Raw genomic sequence first — 20,952 nt, 5'->3', positions numbered from 1 at the left:
TTTTTTAATCTTTATTTTATAAGGATTATATTTTCTTAACCCGAACTTCAAAACAATATTCATTGTGATTCCTAGCCATGATCGCTTATTCCTTTTGATTTCTTACTAAGCCATGGTTTGTTTGTTTCCTTCAAAAAAATTTTGGTATATTTAGTCTTTTTATATTATTTTGTAATAAATTGCAGCACATAAATTATGCAAATTTGTATACAAATAAATTTTGTTTATTAGTTATAATATTGAAAAACTTTACCATTTAAACAATAATTGTATAAAGATAAAATAAAATACAAATGATAATAATAGATTTAAAAGAGATAATGCATGATTATGATTATTATAGATTAAATCACTGTTGTAAAACTCACCGAGTGGAGCCGAGTACTCTCCGAGTACTCGCTACAGGGTAGGGTGTCGAGTAGGCCGATTACTCCGAGTACTCCCCAACTTGGCCACTTTGACCCCGAGTACTCACCGCATACACCCGAGTACTCCCAACTCGCTTGTCAACCGACCTGGGAACGATTAGCGACTTCCGCAACCTTGGATTAAATAAGAATTAGCGCATGAATATACATTAAAAAATAGTTATTATTATTTTATCTTTTAAGTTTTAATTTATATTTTGTCTAGATTAAAAAGTAGAATACTAATGTTGTGTTTGACCAATTATAAAGTCAATTTACACCATTAATCTCTTATCGAATATCTTAATACCCATTTAGATCAATTACATTTACATCAACCTACACCACCCAACACCGCTACCATCACCAATAGTTGCGACATCACCACTCGTCGCTTACACCACCAGATCGCTGTCACAATTATCACTGCTGCATTTCGCATGTACCGTGATTTAAAAATAGAAACTCATATAATGGTCATTGTTTCTCCATTGTACGAGTATAATTTAAGACTCTCTTATCTATAATACCTTATAAAGCAAACTGGATTCCTCTCTTAACTTAATTAAGAACCTGATAAGACAAAAATGCCCTTAAATAATCTTCCATGCTAAGCACCCTCTCACGTGATATACCAACTATGCCCTTCAACCATTTCGTCTCTAGCAAAGTAAAACCCTATCAACGCCACCACCAGATTGTCTTCCCCACCACCGCCGCATTGCGCGGGTACTATGCTCGTATATAGATGATGGCATCTTTTACTTAAGTTTAAGTTAAGTCAATTTTAAGCCTTTCATATCTATTAATTATATGAATTATTTTATTCAAACCATCTCTTATTAACTATCATTCGAATTTTTATGATATTTTAGTACCTTTTCATTATCATTATTTTAGTATAGTTTGCGACACATAGTTTATTTGAATTTATATTAAAAGAAGCATTTTATTAATTATTATTTTGAAAAACTTTACCGTTTGAACAATATGTGTATAAAGATAAAATGTAAAAAAACAAAATACAAATGATAATAATAAATGAAAAGAAATAATATATGATAATGATAATAATATGTTAAAAAATTAGTTTTTTCTCTTAGTGAATATACATTAAAAATAGTTATTATCATTAGTTTATATACTTTAAAGTTTGAATAGTATATTCTAAATTGAATTACATCTGGGATTTTTGTTTTGTTTTTTTATTTTCCACTTTTACTCATAAATTATACATAAGTCTGGAAATCAGGACTCTCAAAAAACCCCTATTAATTCACACTCATAAATGTGAGAAGTTGTTTATTTGCCCATTGTTAGTTAAACAACTCTTATTTGAATTTAAATTAAATGTTATTTTTATGTATACTCATCTCACTAAATCATACATGGCATTTTTAGTTGTCAATCGTTTTAGCATAATCCTTAGAAAATATTTGTTAGATTGGTAAAATTGTCTATGTAGCTAAAGTAAAGCCAACTTATTTATCATTTCTTTCTTTATAACTTATGTGACATTCATTTTCTTTTGCAAGTAAGATTTTTACTATGTAGCATTTTATTGTTAAAACAAATTTCTTTAAGTAACTATATGTGTAATATAAAATTTGAAAATATTTAGTAATCATGTTTCTGTAATATTTTCTAATAAATTTATTACATTATAGTTTTTAATGGTATATAAGTATTAAAAATACCATATATTATCTACTAATTATAATATCTTCATTTTATATTACTCCTTCCATCCCAATTTAAATGTCCAAATTTGACTTTAAATTGGGACGTAGGAGTAAAATATTACCGTCCAACGAACAAATTTAAAATTATAGTTTCTCGATTCTTACGTACGAAAGGAGCGAATGAATTTCCCTCCCCATTATAATATTTTAGTGACACAATATTAATATCCTATTTTTGTATATTTAATTATTAATATTAATTTTGTAAAACTTGAATAAGAAACCAACGTATTTGCTTTCCTTTTAGATTTTAAAATTATTTTTATTTTTAACCTAAAAATAACGTAGATATATATATATATATACACTAGCATTGTACCCGCGATGCGGCGGTGGTCGTGACGGCGACGGTGTGGTGGTGGATGCGACGTCGAGTGCCGTAAATAATTCATATAAAAGTAATTGATTTAAAAGGTTAATGGAGATATTTTAGAAAAATAAAGTATTGATAATGTAATTTAATTATTAATGTTAAGACAATAGTGTATGTGAAAATATTTTAAAGGGTTGTAGCCTTGTAGGTGAAAATATTACATAGGAGGGCATTTTAGACATTTCCCCCCATATAACTTTCAACATGGAGGTATTTTTTTTAATATAGAGTATTGATAGATTTCTTAATATAATTATTATACATTAATATATTTAATTACATAAGGTTATATTCTGTTTAAATAATAAAATAAGACTAATGTCGTGTAAACTTAAAAGTAAATTTGGTAATGATACAATTATTTTGATCTAAGGTTGTAATTTAAAATTTTGACTTATCTAACGCTCTTTGTTTTTTCATAATATATATATATATTGGTAGATTTTTTTTTTTTCATTAAAAAAAGGGGTAAAATGTTGACTTAATAATTAAAATCGCAAAAAGTTAGACTGATAAGTTGATAGAATCACATAGATGAAAAGGAAAATTACTTAAGTAATTACAAATAAATCTTGTGCATACGGAAAAATAAAACAAAATTACATTGTGTAGCGACTTACTTTTGATTTTCTTTACGAAAATAAATAAATAGAGACTTTAACTAATTTACCTAAAAAACATTGCAGTAATAATAAATACGTAGTAAGATGCTATTCAAGTAAAATTGACCCAGGATGTATTTTTAGCAAAATAATTACTTTAAAAGCACCTTACGTTTACTTGTTTTATTGCAAAGAATGAATAATCGTACATGTATCTACTAATTTACTTACCTAAAGTAGAATAAATTAGGATGATGCTACCATTTATCATTTAATTATAACAGAAAAATAACTTGACTAAATGTATATATAGAAGTAGGTTACTTCTTGTACAATTTTGGTTATAATTTTAACTTGAAAATTTTAGGGAGTGTTTGGTATTGCGTTTACAAAACAAAATCTGTTTTTTCTAAATAGATTATATGTTTTTAAAACTGTGTTTTGAAAAAGCATGCAGGTACATGTTTCTTCAAAACTACGTTTTCATAGCCAATAATCACTTTTTCATACAAACACGTTTTTAAATTATTTGCGTTTTATAAACGTAATAATCAGATAATTATTTTATAACACAATCCCAAACGCCCTCTTAAATTCTCATTATCTCATTTTTAGTTTAATTTGATTAAACTAACATGATACTGCATAATTCGACACTGGTGGCCTTAATAACGGTTATATGGTGTCGGCGACGGGTGGTGATGGCGGTGTCTATTGGTGTTGGTGGTGGCGGTGTCTAGTGATGGTGATTGATGTAAATGTAACTGATATAAAGGTGGCGATGTAAACATTTTAGAGATTAGAACTGAATGTCAAAAATATAAAAATATACTAGCATTGTACTCGCGCAATACGGCGGCGGTGACGACAACGGTGGTTTAGTGGTGTCGGTGACGGGTGATAATGACATCGACAATTGGTGTCGAGTGATGTAATCGTATAAGTTGATGTAATGGTGATAGTGAAAATATTTTAGAAGATAAGGACTTAGAGTGTAAATTAGCAAGATAAGAGTTTAAAGTGTTATTTAATTTATTAAAGGCAAATTTGGTAATCTCTAATAACCCTTTTCATAGGTGGTGTTTATTAAGGGTAATTTAGTACTTTTGTATCTAACCATATAGGTAATTTAGTACTTTTGCATCTAACCATTTTCTAACACTTTTTAAAAATAGGGGGTTGATAATTATTATAAAGGAGTGTAGATGAGTTTTAATAAACGAATTCCTAAAGGTTGTAGTTTTGATACATTAAATAGTTGTACACTTATCATAAAATTTAAAGGGTAAACTTTTAATATGAAAAGTATAATTCTTTTTTGCATGCTAAGTACAGTCCTTAAGATTACATTTAACATTTTTCAAAATATATAAGTAAAACCGAATATTAAACGGACAATGATAGACGGCAACTAGTGTTCTCTCAACATGAAAATCTTTATCGGTAAGTTTCAACCGAATGCTAAAATATATAAATATATATTTAAAATCTACATTTCAATAAAGCCAATGTGAATCTTTATACAATATCTTCATGCCGATGAAAATGTGTGTGGTTGGTATAACAAAGATAAAACTATATTCAATGACGTTTATTTTTCAAACGAAGGCAAAAAGAAGGATGCTTTGTATGGGTGCTAACTTTTTCATATCCAGAAATTTGCAGTACAATTGTATAAACTATTTCCATTTATTTATCATGAATATTTGATTGCTTTCATATTATACATTGATACTCCGTATGATATTAAAATTATTAATATTATTTAAGAAAGATACGTCGACGATTTTTATTATTAAAAATGCATTGATGTTACACATAAATTGTTAATTTGGATGAAGTTTTGTTAAAAAGTTTGTCATGAATACCTTCTAAAAAATAACATAAAATACCTTGTACATTGTCAAAATGAATATATTCAAGTAATCATTATCAAGATATAAAATGTAGATGTCATCCACTCATCCAGAAAATTCTTTTATTCGTTACTTCGCTATTCAATCATTTGGCACGTTTTTATATTTACTAGCTAGATCAAAAGTATTAACCAGTAACTACAAGGGTTTAGTGCACCAGAATATAATTAACTATGTCTGAAAAATATAGTGTGCACGAACTCTAATAAATCTTTATTGTATGCGCAAACTTATTAAAAATGTTCAAATCATGTAACATTGTATACGTGACAGCCCATATGAGCTGCCACGTGCAAGATATATTTTTTTTAACATGTCACGTGTAATGTTTTGATTGGTCGATCACAAAAAGTTACATGATTTGAACATTTTTACTAAGTTTTGTGCATACAATAGAGGTTTACTTGAGTTCATACACACTATAATTTTTCAGGCATAGTTACTTAAATTCCGGCGCACTTAACCCTAACTATAATATAAGCTTCAAATTAGGTATGAAAAAGAAAAGGTCTTATAACTTTATGTCGATAATACATGACTCGTTGAAGTTGAAGTATGAAGAAAGGAAAATGTAGATAATCATATATCTTTATTTGGTTAATGAGAATACTTTAAGCTAGGTAGAATTATATTATCACTATTAAATATCTTCACAAATCTGATTTAGCTATTCTTTACCTAATTGTTCAATATTTTATTTGAAGTGTGCAATAAAACAGGTGTCGTAGTTCTTTTTCTAATCAATATAATGAGTTATGCGTTCACCAAAGTGTCTTATTGATGAGAGATTAAGTTCTAGATTACGAGTAATATTTAGATATAAGAGATAAGTGTCCCGGAATGCAGCTAACTAATGCTCAAAAGTTATTGTGTACACGAACTTTAGGTCCAACTTTATTATGTTCTAGAAACTTGAAATTATGTTTATTGTAAACATAAAACGGGATTATGGCTATGTGGGACCGGTTAATTCACATTAAACTTATTTATTTTTAATTTGATATATATTTGCTTTTTCACTTCCCTTTATGACAGCTCCTCCCGTCCAACCAAAAATCACCCCATCGAACAAACCACCACCCCCATCGGACAACACCTTCGGCCATCACCACTACATTTCCTTCACCGGCCAACTCCTCCACCTTCACTCCTTGCCTTTTGCAGCCCTACTCAACCCGCCAAGAACACCATCACCACCACCAAACAGAGCACCTCACCCACTGCCCACACCATCTGCCATGAAGATGTGTTGTTGAGATCTGATCGAGATTGTTTTGAGTTAGGATTTGTGCGGACGTCAATTTTGAGCAGTTTGGTGTTGGTTTCAAGTCAAAACTCGAAGAAACAACAAAGTTATGATGATTTAATTTTTCCGGCGAGTTGGTGAATTTTCCGGCGAGTCTCAATCGGTTTATCTTTTGATGCGGGTTTGTTCGCGTCTGATTTTTAAGTATTTTGGTGCGAATTTCATGGTCTAATTCGAAGAAACGAAGGTTTAATCGGATTTTTAAATTTTCCGGCGAGTATTTGCAGTTTCCGGCGAGTTTGAAAAAAAATAATCGGTTTTTTTATTGTGTGCATAAACTAATCCTAAAAAGTTATTGTGTGCATGTCACGTAAGCAGTCAACGGGTCAACGTGAAAGTGGTGACCGACTAACTTTTGGCCCGGTCACTTTTACATGCTATAGGACTATTGAACAAGTTTCCTGATTACAATAAAGCTGACCTAAAGTTCGTGCACACAATAACTTTTGAGCATTAGTTGACTGCATTTCGAGGCATCTATCCCTAGATATAATGGTGGCATAATATTAAATCAAACAATCAAATAGTTGATTAACTGATATATTTTAAGCTTATAAATGGATGACGTGATACAAATGTTGATGATGTAACAAATAAGATAGTAACTTGGTGCTTGGGCAGAAATACTTATTAATGTAACATATATATCAACTAAAAATTTAATAAACGATGGACTAATTTGCGATCGTAATATTTATTTACATTTCTTTATATCTTGTAGCTAGGATTCGTAAATAGACACATAGGAAGTTTTAACTAATCTATTTCTTATGAATGGAAATTATAAAAATATAGATATGAGATGAAAATGGCTTCAAAGTTAAACAAATACGATTAAAAAAAATGACACATTTACTTTATTCATTCTGTAAATTGATGCACCAGTCAGTAGTCACGATCTTAAATATATCAGCTTTATCCACTTATAATAATGTGTAAAAGGCTTCTGGTTGTTGCTGAATACACGCATTACTTAAAGCAAAGGAAACAAAGGTATTTAATGAATTCATGAAATTCTCATGTGGCAAATAATAGAGCTTTGTCGTAAGGCTTAAATTAATCGGGTATACAATTTACAACAAAGACAACCGGGTATACAATTTACAACAAAGACAATTGAATGCAGGCGTTTATTTATACTTGTATTTTTCTTTTCAAGAAGACGTATTTCGAATGATATATTAGCTCATTATACAATGTGGAGTTCCACTTGAATTAAGCTAACCGGGTATGTCTTACATACAAGGTGTAAAACTCTTTCAAGTCGGCCGAGTATCCAAAATAAATTCCAGACTCCCGACTTCGCCGAGTCGAATCCGAGTCACGACTTTCCTAAACTTGATACGGACATAATGATGATGAAGCGTGAATCTGTCAACTAATCTAACGTGTAATTTTCCAGTTTGAATAATTATATTAATGTTTTTGAACAATTATGTTTAAATTTGAAGTTTAGAATATATTTTTAGAGTTTTATTACATATAATTTAAAAAATACTTATGTTTGTATATAAAATTCCAATCCGAGTTCTTACCGAGTTGAGTCCGATTCTCCAAAAACTCCTGAAACCCCTTCTCGCCGAGTCGAGTCCGAGTCATGAGTTCCCCAACTTTTGACTTACATAGTGAATATTTATAAAATTACAAGGAAATGAATTAAAAGGAACTGCTCACTGCTATCTTTTACGGACTTTGAGTCTTCATCCTTCGACGATAGATGAGGAATGTTAAAATGTACACAAACCCTTACCCATATTTAAGTAGAAAAGTTACTTTCAGGTCCTACCTACCTTCCGACCTTTGTATGAGATGAAAATCGAATCCGTAGATACACATGTCAAACCATGACATGACATGTGTGTAAATTCTCATGTCCAACATGACATTTACTGCATTTTATATTCATCATTCCCATTTAATAATTCCATAATTATGTTCTGTAACGGTCACAACTTATTTGTTTATACCCTTGAACTTATGTTAATTTTGAATAATGACATACACCATAGGCCAATATTCTATTAGATGTAAATCACAATCCATATAAGCAGTTAAGCTTCAATAAATACATCATAAATTCCATCCAATCAAAGACGGCGAATGGCAAGCTAAGCATGAAAAGGATGCTCTTTCGGTCTGATCAGTTGAGGATGGAAGCAATTCTAATCAGATTTTGACTTGCTAGAAAACATGATCAGAAATAGACTTGTAGTCTTACGTACGCCAAAGTAGTGAAAAAAAAATGTGAAACACAAAATGTAATTGTGACATGGGTTAGGTAATACTGTAACAGGCCAAACTAAGTGCAGATCAACACAGATTGAGCTAACTAGTAATCTGCCAAATTCAAATTTTAACCATGATGTTTAAACTTCATATGATATCGTTACAATAATATTCTGATGAAACGGTCTATGAGGCTTTTATACCTTTCAATGCGCTTTAGATGACTTCCATTCCATTAAACTAACTGTTTCCTTTTTAGTCGAATCCTTTTCTTTCACTCATTACCTCATCACAGGTGTGCGGGACATCATGAGTGCATTCTAAAGAGGCTCATAATATATGCTTCAGATATGTTAAAATTCAGTAACCATCTTTAGATATCCAGTCTTTAAACCAAGTCTCAAGCAACACAAGACGAATTGGACAAAAAACAATTTACCATCCAGTCTATATCATAGGAAAGAACGGAACAACAACAACAACAACATTAACCAATCCCTGCCAAAGGGTATGGTGGAGGTGAGATGTAGAGATTCTCCGTTGCCACAAACGGCATAGAAGTGTCCTTAACTCAAGCTGGTCTAATTACCAAACATCTCTACAAAGTCGGTTTAAAACCATCAGTGTGTTACACCAGGAGGACTGGAAACAGTTTAATCTCACGTTAACGATGATTAAGACTAGTGGACTATTCTATCTCTAGTACTCTAATACAGGACTAACACATTTGTGTATATTGCTTACTGTTAATTACATTATAAACGTCTCACTAAAAGTGAAATTAAGCTATGGCTGAAAAATCAGAAAGAGTTGATAAAAAGTGGCTTGCCCAAGGAGAAATGGATATATCAGAACAGAGTGCAAGTATTCAGTATATATGGTACAACTACAACAACACATAGCACAAGTTCTAAAAATTGCCAACGTGGGCAGAAAATAGCAGGTTCCCTAGTTTCAATGTCATCTACTTACAGTTTATGTCATGATGCTATCTGCATTTCTTGCAAGAAGCAGGTAGATCAATCTCGTCCTCTCTCATTCGCTTCATATTTACACCGAGAAAATTGCATCTGAATCGTATTTTGGAGAGGGTTTCAGAACCGGCATGTTCTCTTACTTGTATATCTGAACATCAGTATCAACAAAGGCCTTAGGAAACAAACCAACAAACAGCAAGATACCTAATTTTGAACACTTGGAGGTGGTCAGATATACGGGTCAGAAGGGTTGAATAACAGGTCAAATCGAGTAACTTATGGTACAGGGGGAAATGAGATTCAGGTCGATCAGAACCACTACAAGCTTAGTTTTATATTTAAGTTATATAAGTAATAAGTTTGGTAAGTGTGATTACAGAATGCCATTACTATATTATTTCTAATACTAAATAAAGTAGTTTAAGGAGGCGCATACATTAGAAATACATCTTGGGTCATGTTTGACAAGTTAATTACACCGTTTCCATTATTACCAAGGTTTTGGACATAAATCAACCACTTCATAAGTAAAAGGGGTTAAATAAATATTATCTAGGAATGCTTCAGGATCAGGACTATACCTGGTTCGTCAAGTTTCAACCTTTTCATAGAAGAGATCTCATCTTCCTGCTTTCTCTTCAATCTAAAGGGAATACTTTTGAAGCGCACACCACTTCCCCTATCAGCATCTACAATTATAACCATATAGCCTCGGTTAAACTAATCTAAGATATCAACAGAAAATGAGAAAGAGATGTATGAATCAAGTATGCTACCACAATCTTTAAATTTCGTTTTCTTGCTCAAATTTGACTCCTCAAGCTGAGGTCTGTCTTCTGGAATCCTATTTACTGAATTGTGTGCTCCTGGAAAATCACAAAATAAATTAAGAAAACTGCATCGTGACCCTTATTACTGTACTCATCAATTCGTTAAGTCTAGTGGACATGTAAATCTTAATTTCTCGAATTGGATAAGAAACATCATACAGCACCTCAATCATTACTTGAAAGCTAGATGAGAGTCTAGTATCTCAAACCCAAGGACCTAATAATTACTTTTTTCCATGGCATAACCCAATAACATAGTGATTCTTTGGTGTATATACTAACAACTTGGTGTATCTATAAGTATATCACCTCCCTTACTTTTAGTTTTGAACATAATATAAGCACCTCAGTAACACCTTTCTTAAGCTCTCACTGATTTTGCCTGCCTACTTTAGTTTATCATATACTCCTACGTTAGCAAAACAAGAACGTTAAACTTGATCTATGAAGGTATAAAACTATTCATATTATGCATATTCATAGTTGGATGTCTTTCTAAAAGCAGTCTCTAAACTCTGAATAGGGATACAATTGTCTACATCACACACCCCTCATATCCTACACACCAGTAGGGGCGATAATTATGTCGTCATGTCGAGTTTGGGTTGACGGGTTGCACGTAGACAAATTTTGGGGGGGGGGGTGTTTATATATCTCAACCCAAACTCAACCCATTTAACAATCCGTCAAACCCTAACCACCCGTAAAAAGGTTACAACCCATATCAAGTAAGTTACATGATATAAAATTTAACTAGAAAGTCTCAGTATTTTGAATGCGCATGGTAAATATCATGACTACAAACAAACAAAAAAATCTTGAAGCTACACATTAAAGGTTGGAGGAGAAATATAAGAAAACCTTAGATTGTTACCGTTTTCGAAACGTTTAAACGGATTGGTGGGTTGTAAAATGTAAATGGGTTTCGAAAGTCAACCTAAACCCAGCCCATATATAAAATGTGTTAGTTGTGTTGACCCATTTATGACACAACCCGTTTAGCCCAACCCCATTATATCCATGTCGTGCTGTATTCATATTGTGTTGTAGGTCATGTTAGAAATTGTCACTCCTAGTGACACTAGGTATTGTTGTTAATGTTGTATGTTTTTTTTGTCCCTTTCGGATCATTGACTTTTTTTTTTGTTCTTTTCGGGCCATCGTACTTTTCTAGACTGTGTAATTAACACTTCAATTTGTGTCCATGTTGAGCCAATTGTTACCAAAACCACGTTCTTATCCGTCTTGATAGTATGTTATGTTATGTTTTTTACGAAAATAAGATTGTTTTGGAAACTAAATGTCTTAATAGAGACATTTATTTCTAGACAATAAACTTTAGAGCAATAAACATTTATTGCTAAACAAAGCCGTAAGAGTTTCGTTAAAGTGCATTAAATAGTTGTACACTTGTCATAAAATGGGTGGGCTTTTGATATATGAAAGTACAACTTTTTCCTAAGCTTTAAAATAAAATAAATTTGCAAACAAAATAATACGAGTAATATAAAGCTTCTAAGTTCTAACTTATAAAAACTATCAACTACAAACTCAAATTTAAATAATGAAAGCTTACTTTTCGAACCGGGTTTCGATAACTTTCCATCAACAACAAGAGCACCAGAGCCACTAGTTCCAGTAGAAAGACCACGTGATGAAAAGAAAGAGATCAAAGATTTCCATGTTACTGAATTCGCAATAAGATCAACACCTCTACTTATAAAGTGACCGTTTAGCTTCAATGTATTTGGGTCCAGCCCGAAAGTTCTTGCTATGGCCCCCAGGTCAAGTTTCTGATCATCACGCGCCACCAGCTGAACTGCCTTTGATAAGGATGGACAGTATAGTTTTAGTGTTTTGGTGCCGGACATGGTTTTTTGGTTCTGTTTTTGAGACTTCGAAGGTGTTCTGGAACGGTCTTGAAAAGAATTGAAGGTTGGTTGTTTATATAGGGGTAATAAGTCTTGGGCCTGTTTTTTTTTTTTTAATCGTTAGAATTTATTAATATGCAGTTATTTTTTGTTTATTAACTTAAAAAAAACAAATATTTTTAATTATTTAGTGGATTAAGTTTTTTTTATTTAACTCACGTCTTATTTATTAAGTTTTTAGAGTAAATTACACTTTTCGTTATTGAAGTTGGCACGTTTTGCATCTTTCATCCCTAAAGTGAAAAAATTACAATTTTGACCTTAAAGTTGACAGATTTTTGCAATTGACATTCTTCGCAAAACGGTGTTAAGTTTTAGCCGTTAATGTCCTCACATGCAAAACACGTGAGAGACTGAAAGTGCACAAAGTGACATGTTCAGGGACGAAAAATGAAACTTACTTTTCTGTAGTCATCATCTTCATCTTCTCCGGCTAACTTTCGTTGGAAAACTCGACAACTCGCCGAAAAATTCACATGAAAAATTAAAATGCCGATATCTCACCCGTTTCTTTGAATTAGACCACGAAACCACCACCAAACTTCTCAAAATTAATTTCCGTACGAATCTTAACGAAATTTTTTTGAGAGGGTTTATTTTCATTGATTGCTAGATTTTGTATATAATTTTATAAGAAGCAATTAAATGGTTGACACTCTTTTGCCGTTTGAAAAAAAAATGGTTGACACTCTGTTTCATATAAGCTAAATACTATATACTAACTGTTCAAAACATAAGAATTATTGACTGAAACAAACATAAAATAGATCATAAATTCACATCTCATCTTCAATTATCTTTAACATGTAGTATTTAGTATGGAGATAAATACAATACCACCCCTGTTTGTGTTGTTATCAACACAAAGTTACAAAACCACCTACAAGACAAACACTTCGACCGAGAGATGCACCAAACTAAACCTCGAGCTAAAAAACTTGACCTGACCATACTCAAGCTAAAGTTGATTCATTAATGCACAATGAAAAATGAATCCTCTCAAAAAAATTTGGTTAAGATTCGTGCGAAAATTAACTTTGAGAAGTTTGGTGGTAGTTTTGTGGTCTAATTCGAAGAAACGAGTGAGATATCGGCATTTTAAGTTTTCCGGCGATTTTCTAGCGAGTTGTTGAGTAGTCCGGTGAAAGTTAGCCGGAGAAGATGAAGATCATGACAACAGAAAAGTAAAATTTATTTTTCATTCCTGAATATGTCACTTTTTGCACTTTCAGTCCCTCACGTGCTAACATTAACGACTAAAACTTAACGCCGTTTGGCGAAGGACGTCAATTGCAAAAATCTGTCAACTTTAAGGTCAAAATTGTAATTTTTTCACTTTAGGGATGAAAAGTGCAAAACATGCCAATTTCAGAGACAAAAAGTGTAATTTACTCAAGTTTTTAAATAAACACCATCTTACATTGACTCGTTATTTACTGTTTAAAAAACATTAAAGTCATTAGTTATTTATTTAATTTTAATATTGTAAGAATTTGTTTTTTCTTTGAAGAACATAACTAAACTTTTTACCCATTGTAACGGGACTCTTTACCCATTGTAACGGGACTCAACCACTCGGATTATTTATAGGCTTTGGCATATGTATTAAATTTGGATTTTATTCAATTAATAACTTATAAATATTTAATAGATTTAAATATAAAAGGATGTAAATATAAAATAAGTTGAGCTATATATGGTTTGATTCGGTATAATTTTGTTTCGCTTATTGGTATATGAAACTGAAACCCAAACCTATATGTTCATTTTTGGTTTTGTTAAGTTTTCAAATTTTGACATTTCATTTTCTCCTTTTTAATTTTTGGTTTTTCTTGTTTGGTTTTTGCTAATCCTTAATTCTACATTGGTTTCAATAAAACATAAAGAATACAATTCATAAATATTATCAAGTGTTATATATATAGAGAGAGAGAGAGAAAGAGAGAGAGAGTAAAGTGAAAATTATCTATTTATTTGTTACTAAGTAATAAAAGAGATGGGGAAATCGAATATGTTGTTGACTACAGCTTCCATGGCTGCAATCACACACACATACAATTAAATGATTGATCTATTACAAAAATGCCCCATGATTTTCATGGTAAAAATATCAACCGCATGATGCAGCTTGCTGCATCCAACCTTTCCCCAAAAGAGATTGTAGTTAAATTTTAAGCTTTGACTTTAGTATGCCAAAGATACTAAACTCAAGTTTAGCTCAAACGGGCAAACATATAACTTAACTTGGTTTAATTTGATTCGGACCCAACCCAAGCTGCTTCCCCTTAAAGTAAAGGTTAGTTCTTTTTTACTTAATATATCTAATATTTAAGAATTTAATACATTAGTCAAATTTTATGTTTTTTTTAAATTTAATAAATAAAAATAACTGTTAATTAATATTTTTTTGAAAGATGTAAATGAATTGTTTGTAACAAGAGATCAAACTTACATTATTTAAATTCGCATTAGAAAGTCTACCTCACCTTCAATACCTTGTTTGACGAAAAACTATAGAGAGACTTGAAGTCTTACATAGAGACTTGGGTGAGATGACATTATTTATTGAGATACTTAATACTAACAAAATAAAATCGCCCTAAACCTATAAACAAAGAGGGCAGGAAACCCGAACTGAAACACATCAAACACTTCTACCCGAATAAAACTCCCTTTATTTATTCGGATCCCCAAACTCTTTACTCTTTTCCCCCAAATTTCAACCTTAATTTTACTCACTCTCATAACATTATTAAAAACTAAAAAAAAAGAAGAAAAAGGGGGAATTAGGGTTAGGGTTTTATCATAAAAACACACACATATATAATTATGTATGCAGATCGTGTGGATACGAATTCTATTAAAGACCGTCTTAACGGCGGAGTAGATTCTTCCGGCCGCCGTCGACAACTCACCGGAAAAAGGTATTTCTTTTTATTTTCTATATATTCTTTATTTGCATTTCTGAGTGTTATTCCCTTCTAGTATAATTAGGTATTTCGTTTTTTTTTTTTTTTGAAATTTTTTTTATAGGGTTTATTAGTTATTTAAGCTCAAGTCGATAAGTTCGTAAGCTGGGGAAATAAAAGCATTCGCCTTTTGAAACTTTAATAAGTCGATAAGTTAAGCCCGGAAAATTAGCTAATTTCCAAACACCCCCAATTGATATTTTGGCGTTTTTTCCGTCAGGGCGATGATTAATATATGCCGACCTGTATAAGCGTGTCTGACATAAACCGTGTATAGAGGTGATTAGGCGAGAGTACGAGACGACTTTTTGTAATGGTATTGTGTTAGTAGGGTGGATGAAGCATTTCATGGATGTACCTGACTACGTGTTTGGTTAGATTTAGAGGCGGATAGTGGGCTTTGGAAAGAGTAAGAGTGAGCGTGAATGGTTAATTATTGTTGAGCTAGGTTTGTAGTGAGAGCTGTAGAAATGTAGAATGAGCTGGATTTGTGGAACTTGAGCCCTTAAAGAAAGGTATGGCTTTCTAAGTGCATGACGTAATGCTCTTTCGATGAAAGTGGGTCTTAATAGTATGTTGTTAGAAACTAGGTTGGTTTAGAAAACATGATTATAATAGAGTAACAAAGTACAAACATTTTCTTTCATCTACATTTGTATAATTTAAGTAGGCTACTCCGCTGCTCGTGCTTCCGTTTGACACTAGCAGACGACAAACTTATGAATGTTATTTCTAGCATCGCCCAACGTGGATGAAGGCCTTGTGGGTTTTGGTTGGCATAATCTTTGTACTTTAAAACAGTTCATTTTCTGTAACTAAAATGTTGGTGTAGATTGACTTAGAATCCTTTGAGTTGCTGCAATCTTTTACTTGTTTGAGATAGATATTGTGCTAATGCTTACATATATGGGGCCTGTCTCATATATGATATAGTATAGTTCTCCGCTACACTACTTGTACTTTCATGATTTTGGGTGTTATATAAAAGTTCAAACAAATTGTTCAGAATTTGAAAACAAAAAACTTCAAATTAAATTATTCAAAATTGAAAAGAATTCAGTTTAAGAAGGTAGTTTATGTTGAAGAAAAATATAAAATACAGTAGAAGAAAACATACATACACTACTGAAAAAACGATAAGCAGCCCCTACGGAAACTGGTTTTCAGATAGAGGATATAGACAGGTTTCTATAGCCCTAAATATAATAGAAATCCCCTATGGAGACCGGTTTTCACGTAGAAACCTCCCCCATACGAAACCAGATAAAAAAAATAGGTTTCTATATTTCTTAAAACCGGTTTTCTTTCTTTTATAGGTTTCTATATCCCTTAAGACCAGTTTCCTTTCTTTTGTTCTCTTGAAGTTGGTTTCCTTTCCCATAATCCCGTCAACTGAACCACCAACATTGTCGGGCCTCAACTGCTTTTTGTCCCTAGGCGCATGAAGCGCTCGCTTTTGACAACTATGTTTACTTGTATACATATGTAACCTTTATAAGTTTCTCAGCCACTGTTATCTCCGTGAGTCTCAGCTGTTTAATAGATTTAGAAGTTAGAGCTAATTCTTACAATTTGCTATCATCACATTTATATATGCATATGACTTTGGTCAGTTGGTGGTTCAAATGATTACACCCTTGTTATGTGAGCTTCACTATTTGTTACTGTAAGTGGAGATTAGTGCTTAAAAGTTTATTTTATGTGAACCCGTTACTTTCTTGCTGCAGGCAAAGGCAAGGTGATGACAAATGGGAACACGATCTTTATGAAAAACCTGATCCACAAGTATCAAGTATGAGTCAGATTATTATGCTTGAATTTACATTCATTTTTGTAAAGCATAATTGAATGCTCACCTCCGTGGTAAATGTACTTGGTATGTCTTTTGCACTTTCTTAGATCGCAGAGTTGGTGCCCGTGATCTACGTTTGAAACTCCAGAAGAAGAGTATTGGATCTTTGTCAGGAGGTGTAAGAGATCTCCGTGAAAAGCTATCCGGTATATCCCATTCGCAGCCAGAAGTATCTGCTCCAGCAAAGCCAAAGCCAGTAGCAGAGAACAGTAAACCTGCTAGGAGAAGTGCTGTAGCTGAACCTCATGTAGTAGAGACTAAAAAAGTTAATAGCACTGTTTCTAAGAAAAGAAAGGTAAGCTACCGGCTACTTCTCATTTTATAAAAAAGTCTCTACTTTTCAATTTTCATTGAAATTGCTGAACTCTGTTTCTGATTGAGTGGATTCTAGTACTATAAAAGCTCTTTTTGTTTCTCTGACACTTACACTAATAGATATGTACAATTAAGTGTTATTTGTTTTTAAATGTTATCTTTGCTCTATACATGGTAATAGTGCAACTTGGTAAAGTTCATGACATTATAGCGGTGCTTTTTTACCAGATTGCCGTTGGCTCAAACCTTCATTTGGGTTGAGATAATCGTTTAGTTAAGAGGTGAAGAATGGGTATGTCAAATTGAAAACTTTTGGCACGGGTTATGTCAGGCTGGGTTGATATGAAACACTTTTTACCAAATGGTATAATTGTATTTATAAAGTAGAGTTTCAAATATATGTTTTCACAAACTATAGATTTTTCCCATGTATTTATGATGTTCTATGTGTTAAAAAAAGTTTTAAGCGACTTTTGGCCTGTTATACTCTCTGAAGCCTTTGAACCGTTTTCCGTTTGGCTACTATTTTGACCTGTTTCGTTTTTAGCTATTTTTATATTTTTGACCTGTTTAAAAATATAATATATGGTTTAAATATAGCCACTTAGATTTTAGCCCTCATCTATACTTCTTGTTGAGAGTTTAGCTTCTTGAAACCGAAACAAGACCCGACTCGGGACTATCTATTATTCTATTCTTCCTATTATCTACCCATTTTTTAGTATATAGTTTTTTTTTTTTTTTTGCTACAACGTCGGTCTTTTTTTAACATTATGTCTTCTATGCAGACTGAAACAGTGGACAGTTTCTTACAGGCACTGGGTCTTGAGAAGTATTCGATTACATTTCAAGCAGAGGAAGTATGAGACACCTTGCATAATCATTTCCTCTCTACTTTGGCGTTTATAACTTGTATTGAGCTGTTACACATTTTCTCTCTCAGGTTGATATGACTGCACTTCTACACATGACTGATGATGATCTGAAGGCTATAGGAATCCCAATGGTTAGTTTACATTTTACATGACTCCTGGCGGTTCCACTACTGCAGCATTTACCTCAAACTTCTTATTCATTCATTCTGCATGCTATAGTACTGTATAAGTATTAATAGATGATGTTAGTAAAGGTACAAAATAACAAAATGGAGAACAAAACATAGTACATCAGCACATAGAGCACTCAAAGTTTCACGAAACTAGGAGGTTTATGGGTGGGCACTGGGCAGGTGGGTGACAAGTCATCTGTGTGTGGGTTGAAAGGGACATTTTTAGGTGTCTAGTTTGTATTCAGGGCCGAGCGAATTGTTCTATCTGAAGCTTGTTTAAATTTGATATTTTGTTGCATTTTTTACTGTTATAATACCTAGTGAGCACAATAGGCTTTCTTAGGTGCAAGTTATTCGAGAATAGGATATTCATGGATCATTTTACTGAATTGAAGCCATATGATGCTCTTAGGTGTTGAATCATCAATTGTATCTCTCTGTCGTTTCTTTCTCTAACTGTTTAAAGGACTTTTCTGTAGGGTCCGAGAAAGAAGATTCTTTTGGCATTGGAATCGAAGGTGTGAGCTGCATAAACAAGCATGTTCACATTTTGAACTGGTAAAAGTCTATTCTGAGCTGTGTAACGATACTGAATTTGCTGCTATAAAGTTTTTTATTCATGTTAATCCACAACCTCGGTAGGCTTTGTTTAGAAATCTGCTTTCCTAGTGGTTATTGTGTTTGACTACTTCAAGTTTATATCCTTTTATGGCTTCATCTTGTTTATTCGTTAAGAATGGAGCTGCAAACTTGCTGTCACAAGCTACAAGCTTGAACTCAATTCTATAGTTTGATGAGTGTTCATCATACAGGCTTGAGCTTGGCCTTAGTGATTTCAATTAGCTATAAAAGTATTCTTAAGAAACCATATTCAGTTGTTAAGCTTGATTTAACAAATGAACTTAAGTTAGATTTAAGACGGAAGAAGTGCTCGACTGAACACTTCAAATCCTTGTAAGCTCAAAACCTTTAAACATAATTTGTTTATAACTCAAAAGTTTAACTTGGTATTTGAACTCAAACTAGATAAAGCCTCGACTAGAACAAACTTGAATAATCAATAAAAGCTTATATATGTTTGCACCATCAATTGATTACCGCATGAAATGTTGTCTGGGATGAATCTTATCTAGTAGTGTTTACTTTATACTTCAGTTAGTACTCGTATGTATTAACATACTTGAACAATGTTATGAAGGAGTTAATCCAGCAGCTGTATCCAAGCATCGACCCATCAAAGGTACCTGAATGTGGATTATCCTTAATTTCCCCCGCTCAAATTACAACTAAGCCAATTGAAGTGTCTGATCTCGAGCCTGTCTTAGAGAATATTGGATTAAAAATTTTCTTCCATCTGCCACTTTTCCTGTTTCAAATGTTTGGAAAAGTTAAACAGATAGCTTATTATGTATGGGTCTTTCAAATTAATATTGTGTTGATATTACTATGTAGTAGGTTTTCCTATGAGATGATATGCGCTAACTAGTGTTTTTTGTCACTCATCATTAGTAATGACTTCGAGTCAAATCAATACTTGGAATTTCAATGATTCAATTCCATAAACCACATGAATTGGTCCAATTATCAAAGGTTGTATTTTGGGAATGTGATATGAAAATTGCAACATTTTTTTTCCTCAAAGAGATCAACTCCAAACTGAGCAGTTGGCTGGTGCTGCTATCACTGAAATGATTCATCCCGGGTTCAAGTCTAAAAGTTGGCATAAATATTTAAAGAAGAAAAAAAAAAATCAACTAGACTGGACCATTATCTATTATTCATCAAAGTACATCAATGTATTTATTCGAGTTCACATTATCTATTTAAATTCTTCTATTAACAAATTTAAAAGTTGTCTCTAACGACTGATTTAGATGCTTAAATTTCAACAAAGACGACAATAACTCTATAAGGTCTTTCTCAACCTTAGTTCCATTCTCATCTTTTTCTCATTATTACATCAGTTTTTCTCTCTTAAAACATTTCTTCTTTACTCACTATCAATAACACCTCTTTTTCACCTTTTCCTCAATTTTTCTCTCTCAAAAAAACACCTAAAAACCTTAACTGATCCCACCTCTCTCTTCTCTTTTCTCGTCTACACTTTTCGTCCGGTCAATAGCGTGCAACGATGAAGACCTTGATGAGTTTGCTGCCAACTAGGAAGAGCTCACGAAGAGCTATGGAAGAGCTCATTGGGAAGGGCCTAACTGTCCTATCCTAAGATAGCAAATACGTTGATGCATAGTTAGTTAAATATCAAAGATTTGATTAAATATAGTTGTTTGTGACAACTTTTAAATCAAACATATCTAAAATAATGTGGTTTAAAGATGTTCGCATAATTATGCGGGGTTAATTATGCATGGTTGGGGTTTTTTTTTTTTTAAAGTGAATTTCGTTTGAAACTTTGTGTATGAGATGTCTAGTATACGTTGTCTTAACAGGGTCCGCGATT

At 32.5% G+C, this 20,952-nt stretch overlaps 2 protein-coding genes across 3 annotated transcripts; one reads left to right on the top strand and one right to left on the bottom strand.

Annotated features, from left to right (window-relative positions):
- Nucleotides 1-9,388: 9,388 nt before the first annotated feature.
- On the bottom strand, nucleotides 9,389-12,283 carry LOC122583892. The gene is made up of 4 exons (XM_043756265.1): nucleotides 11,956-12,283; nucleotides 10,326-10,415; nucleotides 10,131-10,238; nucleotides 9,389-9,697 (listed from the first exon to the last, which is right to left on the bottom strand). The coding sequence occupies exons 1-4, from the start codon at nucleotides 12,248-12,250 to the stop codon at nucleotides 9,561-9,563; spliced, it is 630 nt and encodes a 209-aa protein (XP_043612200.1). The 5' UTR covers nucleotides 12,251-12,283; the 3' UTR covers nucleotides 9,389-9,560.
- Nucleotides 12,284-14,906: 2,623 nt separating this feature from the next.
- Nucleotides 14,907-19,992, top strand: LOC122581718 (SEC23-interacting protein-like). 2 transcript variants are annotated; one of them, XM_043753983.1, is made up of 7 exons: nucleotides 14,907-15,234; nucleotides 17,007-17,071; nucleotides 17,179-17,426; nucleotides 18,235-18,306; nucleotides 18,390-18,452; nucleotides 18,974-19,052; nucleotides 19,693-19,992. In XM_043753983.1, exons 1-6 carry the CDS (start codon nucleotides 15,140-15,142, stop codon nucleotides 19,016-19,018), a joined length of 588 nt encoding a protein of 195 aa, XP_043609918.1. In that variant the 5' UTR covers nucleotides 14,907-15,139; the 3' UTR covers nucleotides 19,019-19,052; nucleotides 19,693-19,992. The 2 variants fall into 2 exon arrangements, with proteins under 2 accessions (XP_043609918.1, XP_043609917.1); XM_043753982.1 differs by lacking the exon at nucleotides 19,693-19,992 and having other exon boundaries at nucleotides 18,974-19,211.
- Nucleotides 19,993-20,952: the final 960 nt, after the last annotated feature.

The sequence above is a fragment of the Erigeron canadensis genome, chromosome 9, assembly GCF_010389155.1.
Source record: "Erigeron canadensis isolate Cc75 chromosome 9, C_canadensis_v1, whole genome shotgun sequence".
NCBI lineage: Eukaryota > Viridiplantae > Streptophyta > Magnoliopsida > Asterales > Asteraceae > Erigeron > Erigeron canadensis.
The sequence above is the reverse complement of the archived record's forward strand: the minus strand, read 5'-3'. Positions and strand labels throughout refer to the sequence as shown.

Coding starts and splice junctions, on each gene's coding strand:
- LOC122583892 (XM_043756265.1), bottom strand. CDS start 12,250: ATGTCCGGCACCAAAACACTAAAACTATACTGTCCATCCTTATCAAAG. Junction 10,239..10,325: donor AACGAAATTTAAAGATTGTG/GTAGCATACTTG, acceptor TTATAATTGTAG/ATGCTGATAGGGGAAGTGGT. Junction 9,698..10,130: donor GTTGAAACTTGACGAACCAG/GTATAGTCCTGA, acceptor ACTGATGTTCAG/ATATACAAGTAAGAGAACAT.
- LOC122581718 (XM_043753983.1), top strand. CDS start 15,140: ATGTATGCAGATCGTGTGGATACGAATTCTATTAAAGACCGTCTTAAC. Junction 17,072..17,178: donor ACCTGATCCACAAGTATCAA/GTATGAGTCAGA, acceptor GCACTTTCTTAG/ATCGCAGAGTTGGTGCCCGT. Junction 18,453..18,973: donor AGGCTATAGGAATCCCAATG/GTTAGTTTACAT, acceptor ACTTTTCTGTAG/GGTCCGAGAAAGAAGATTCT.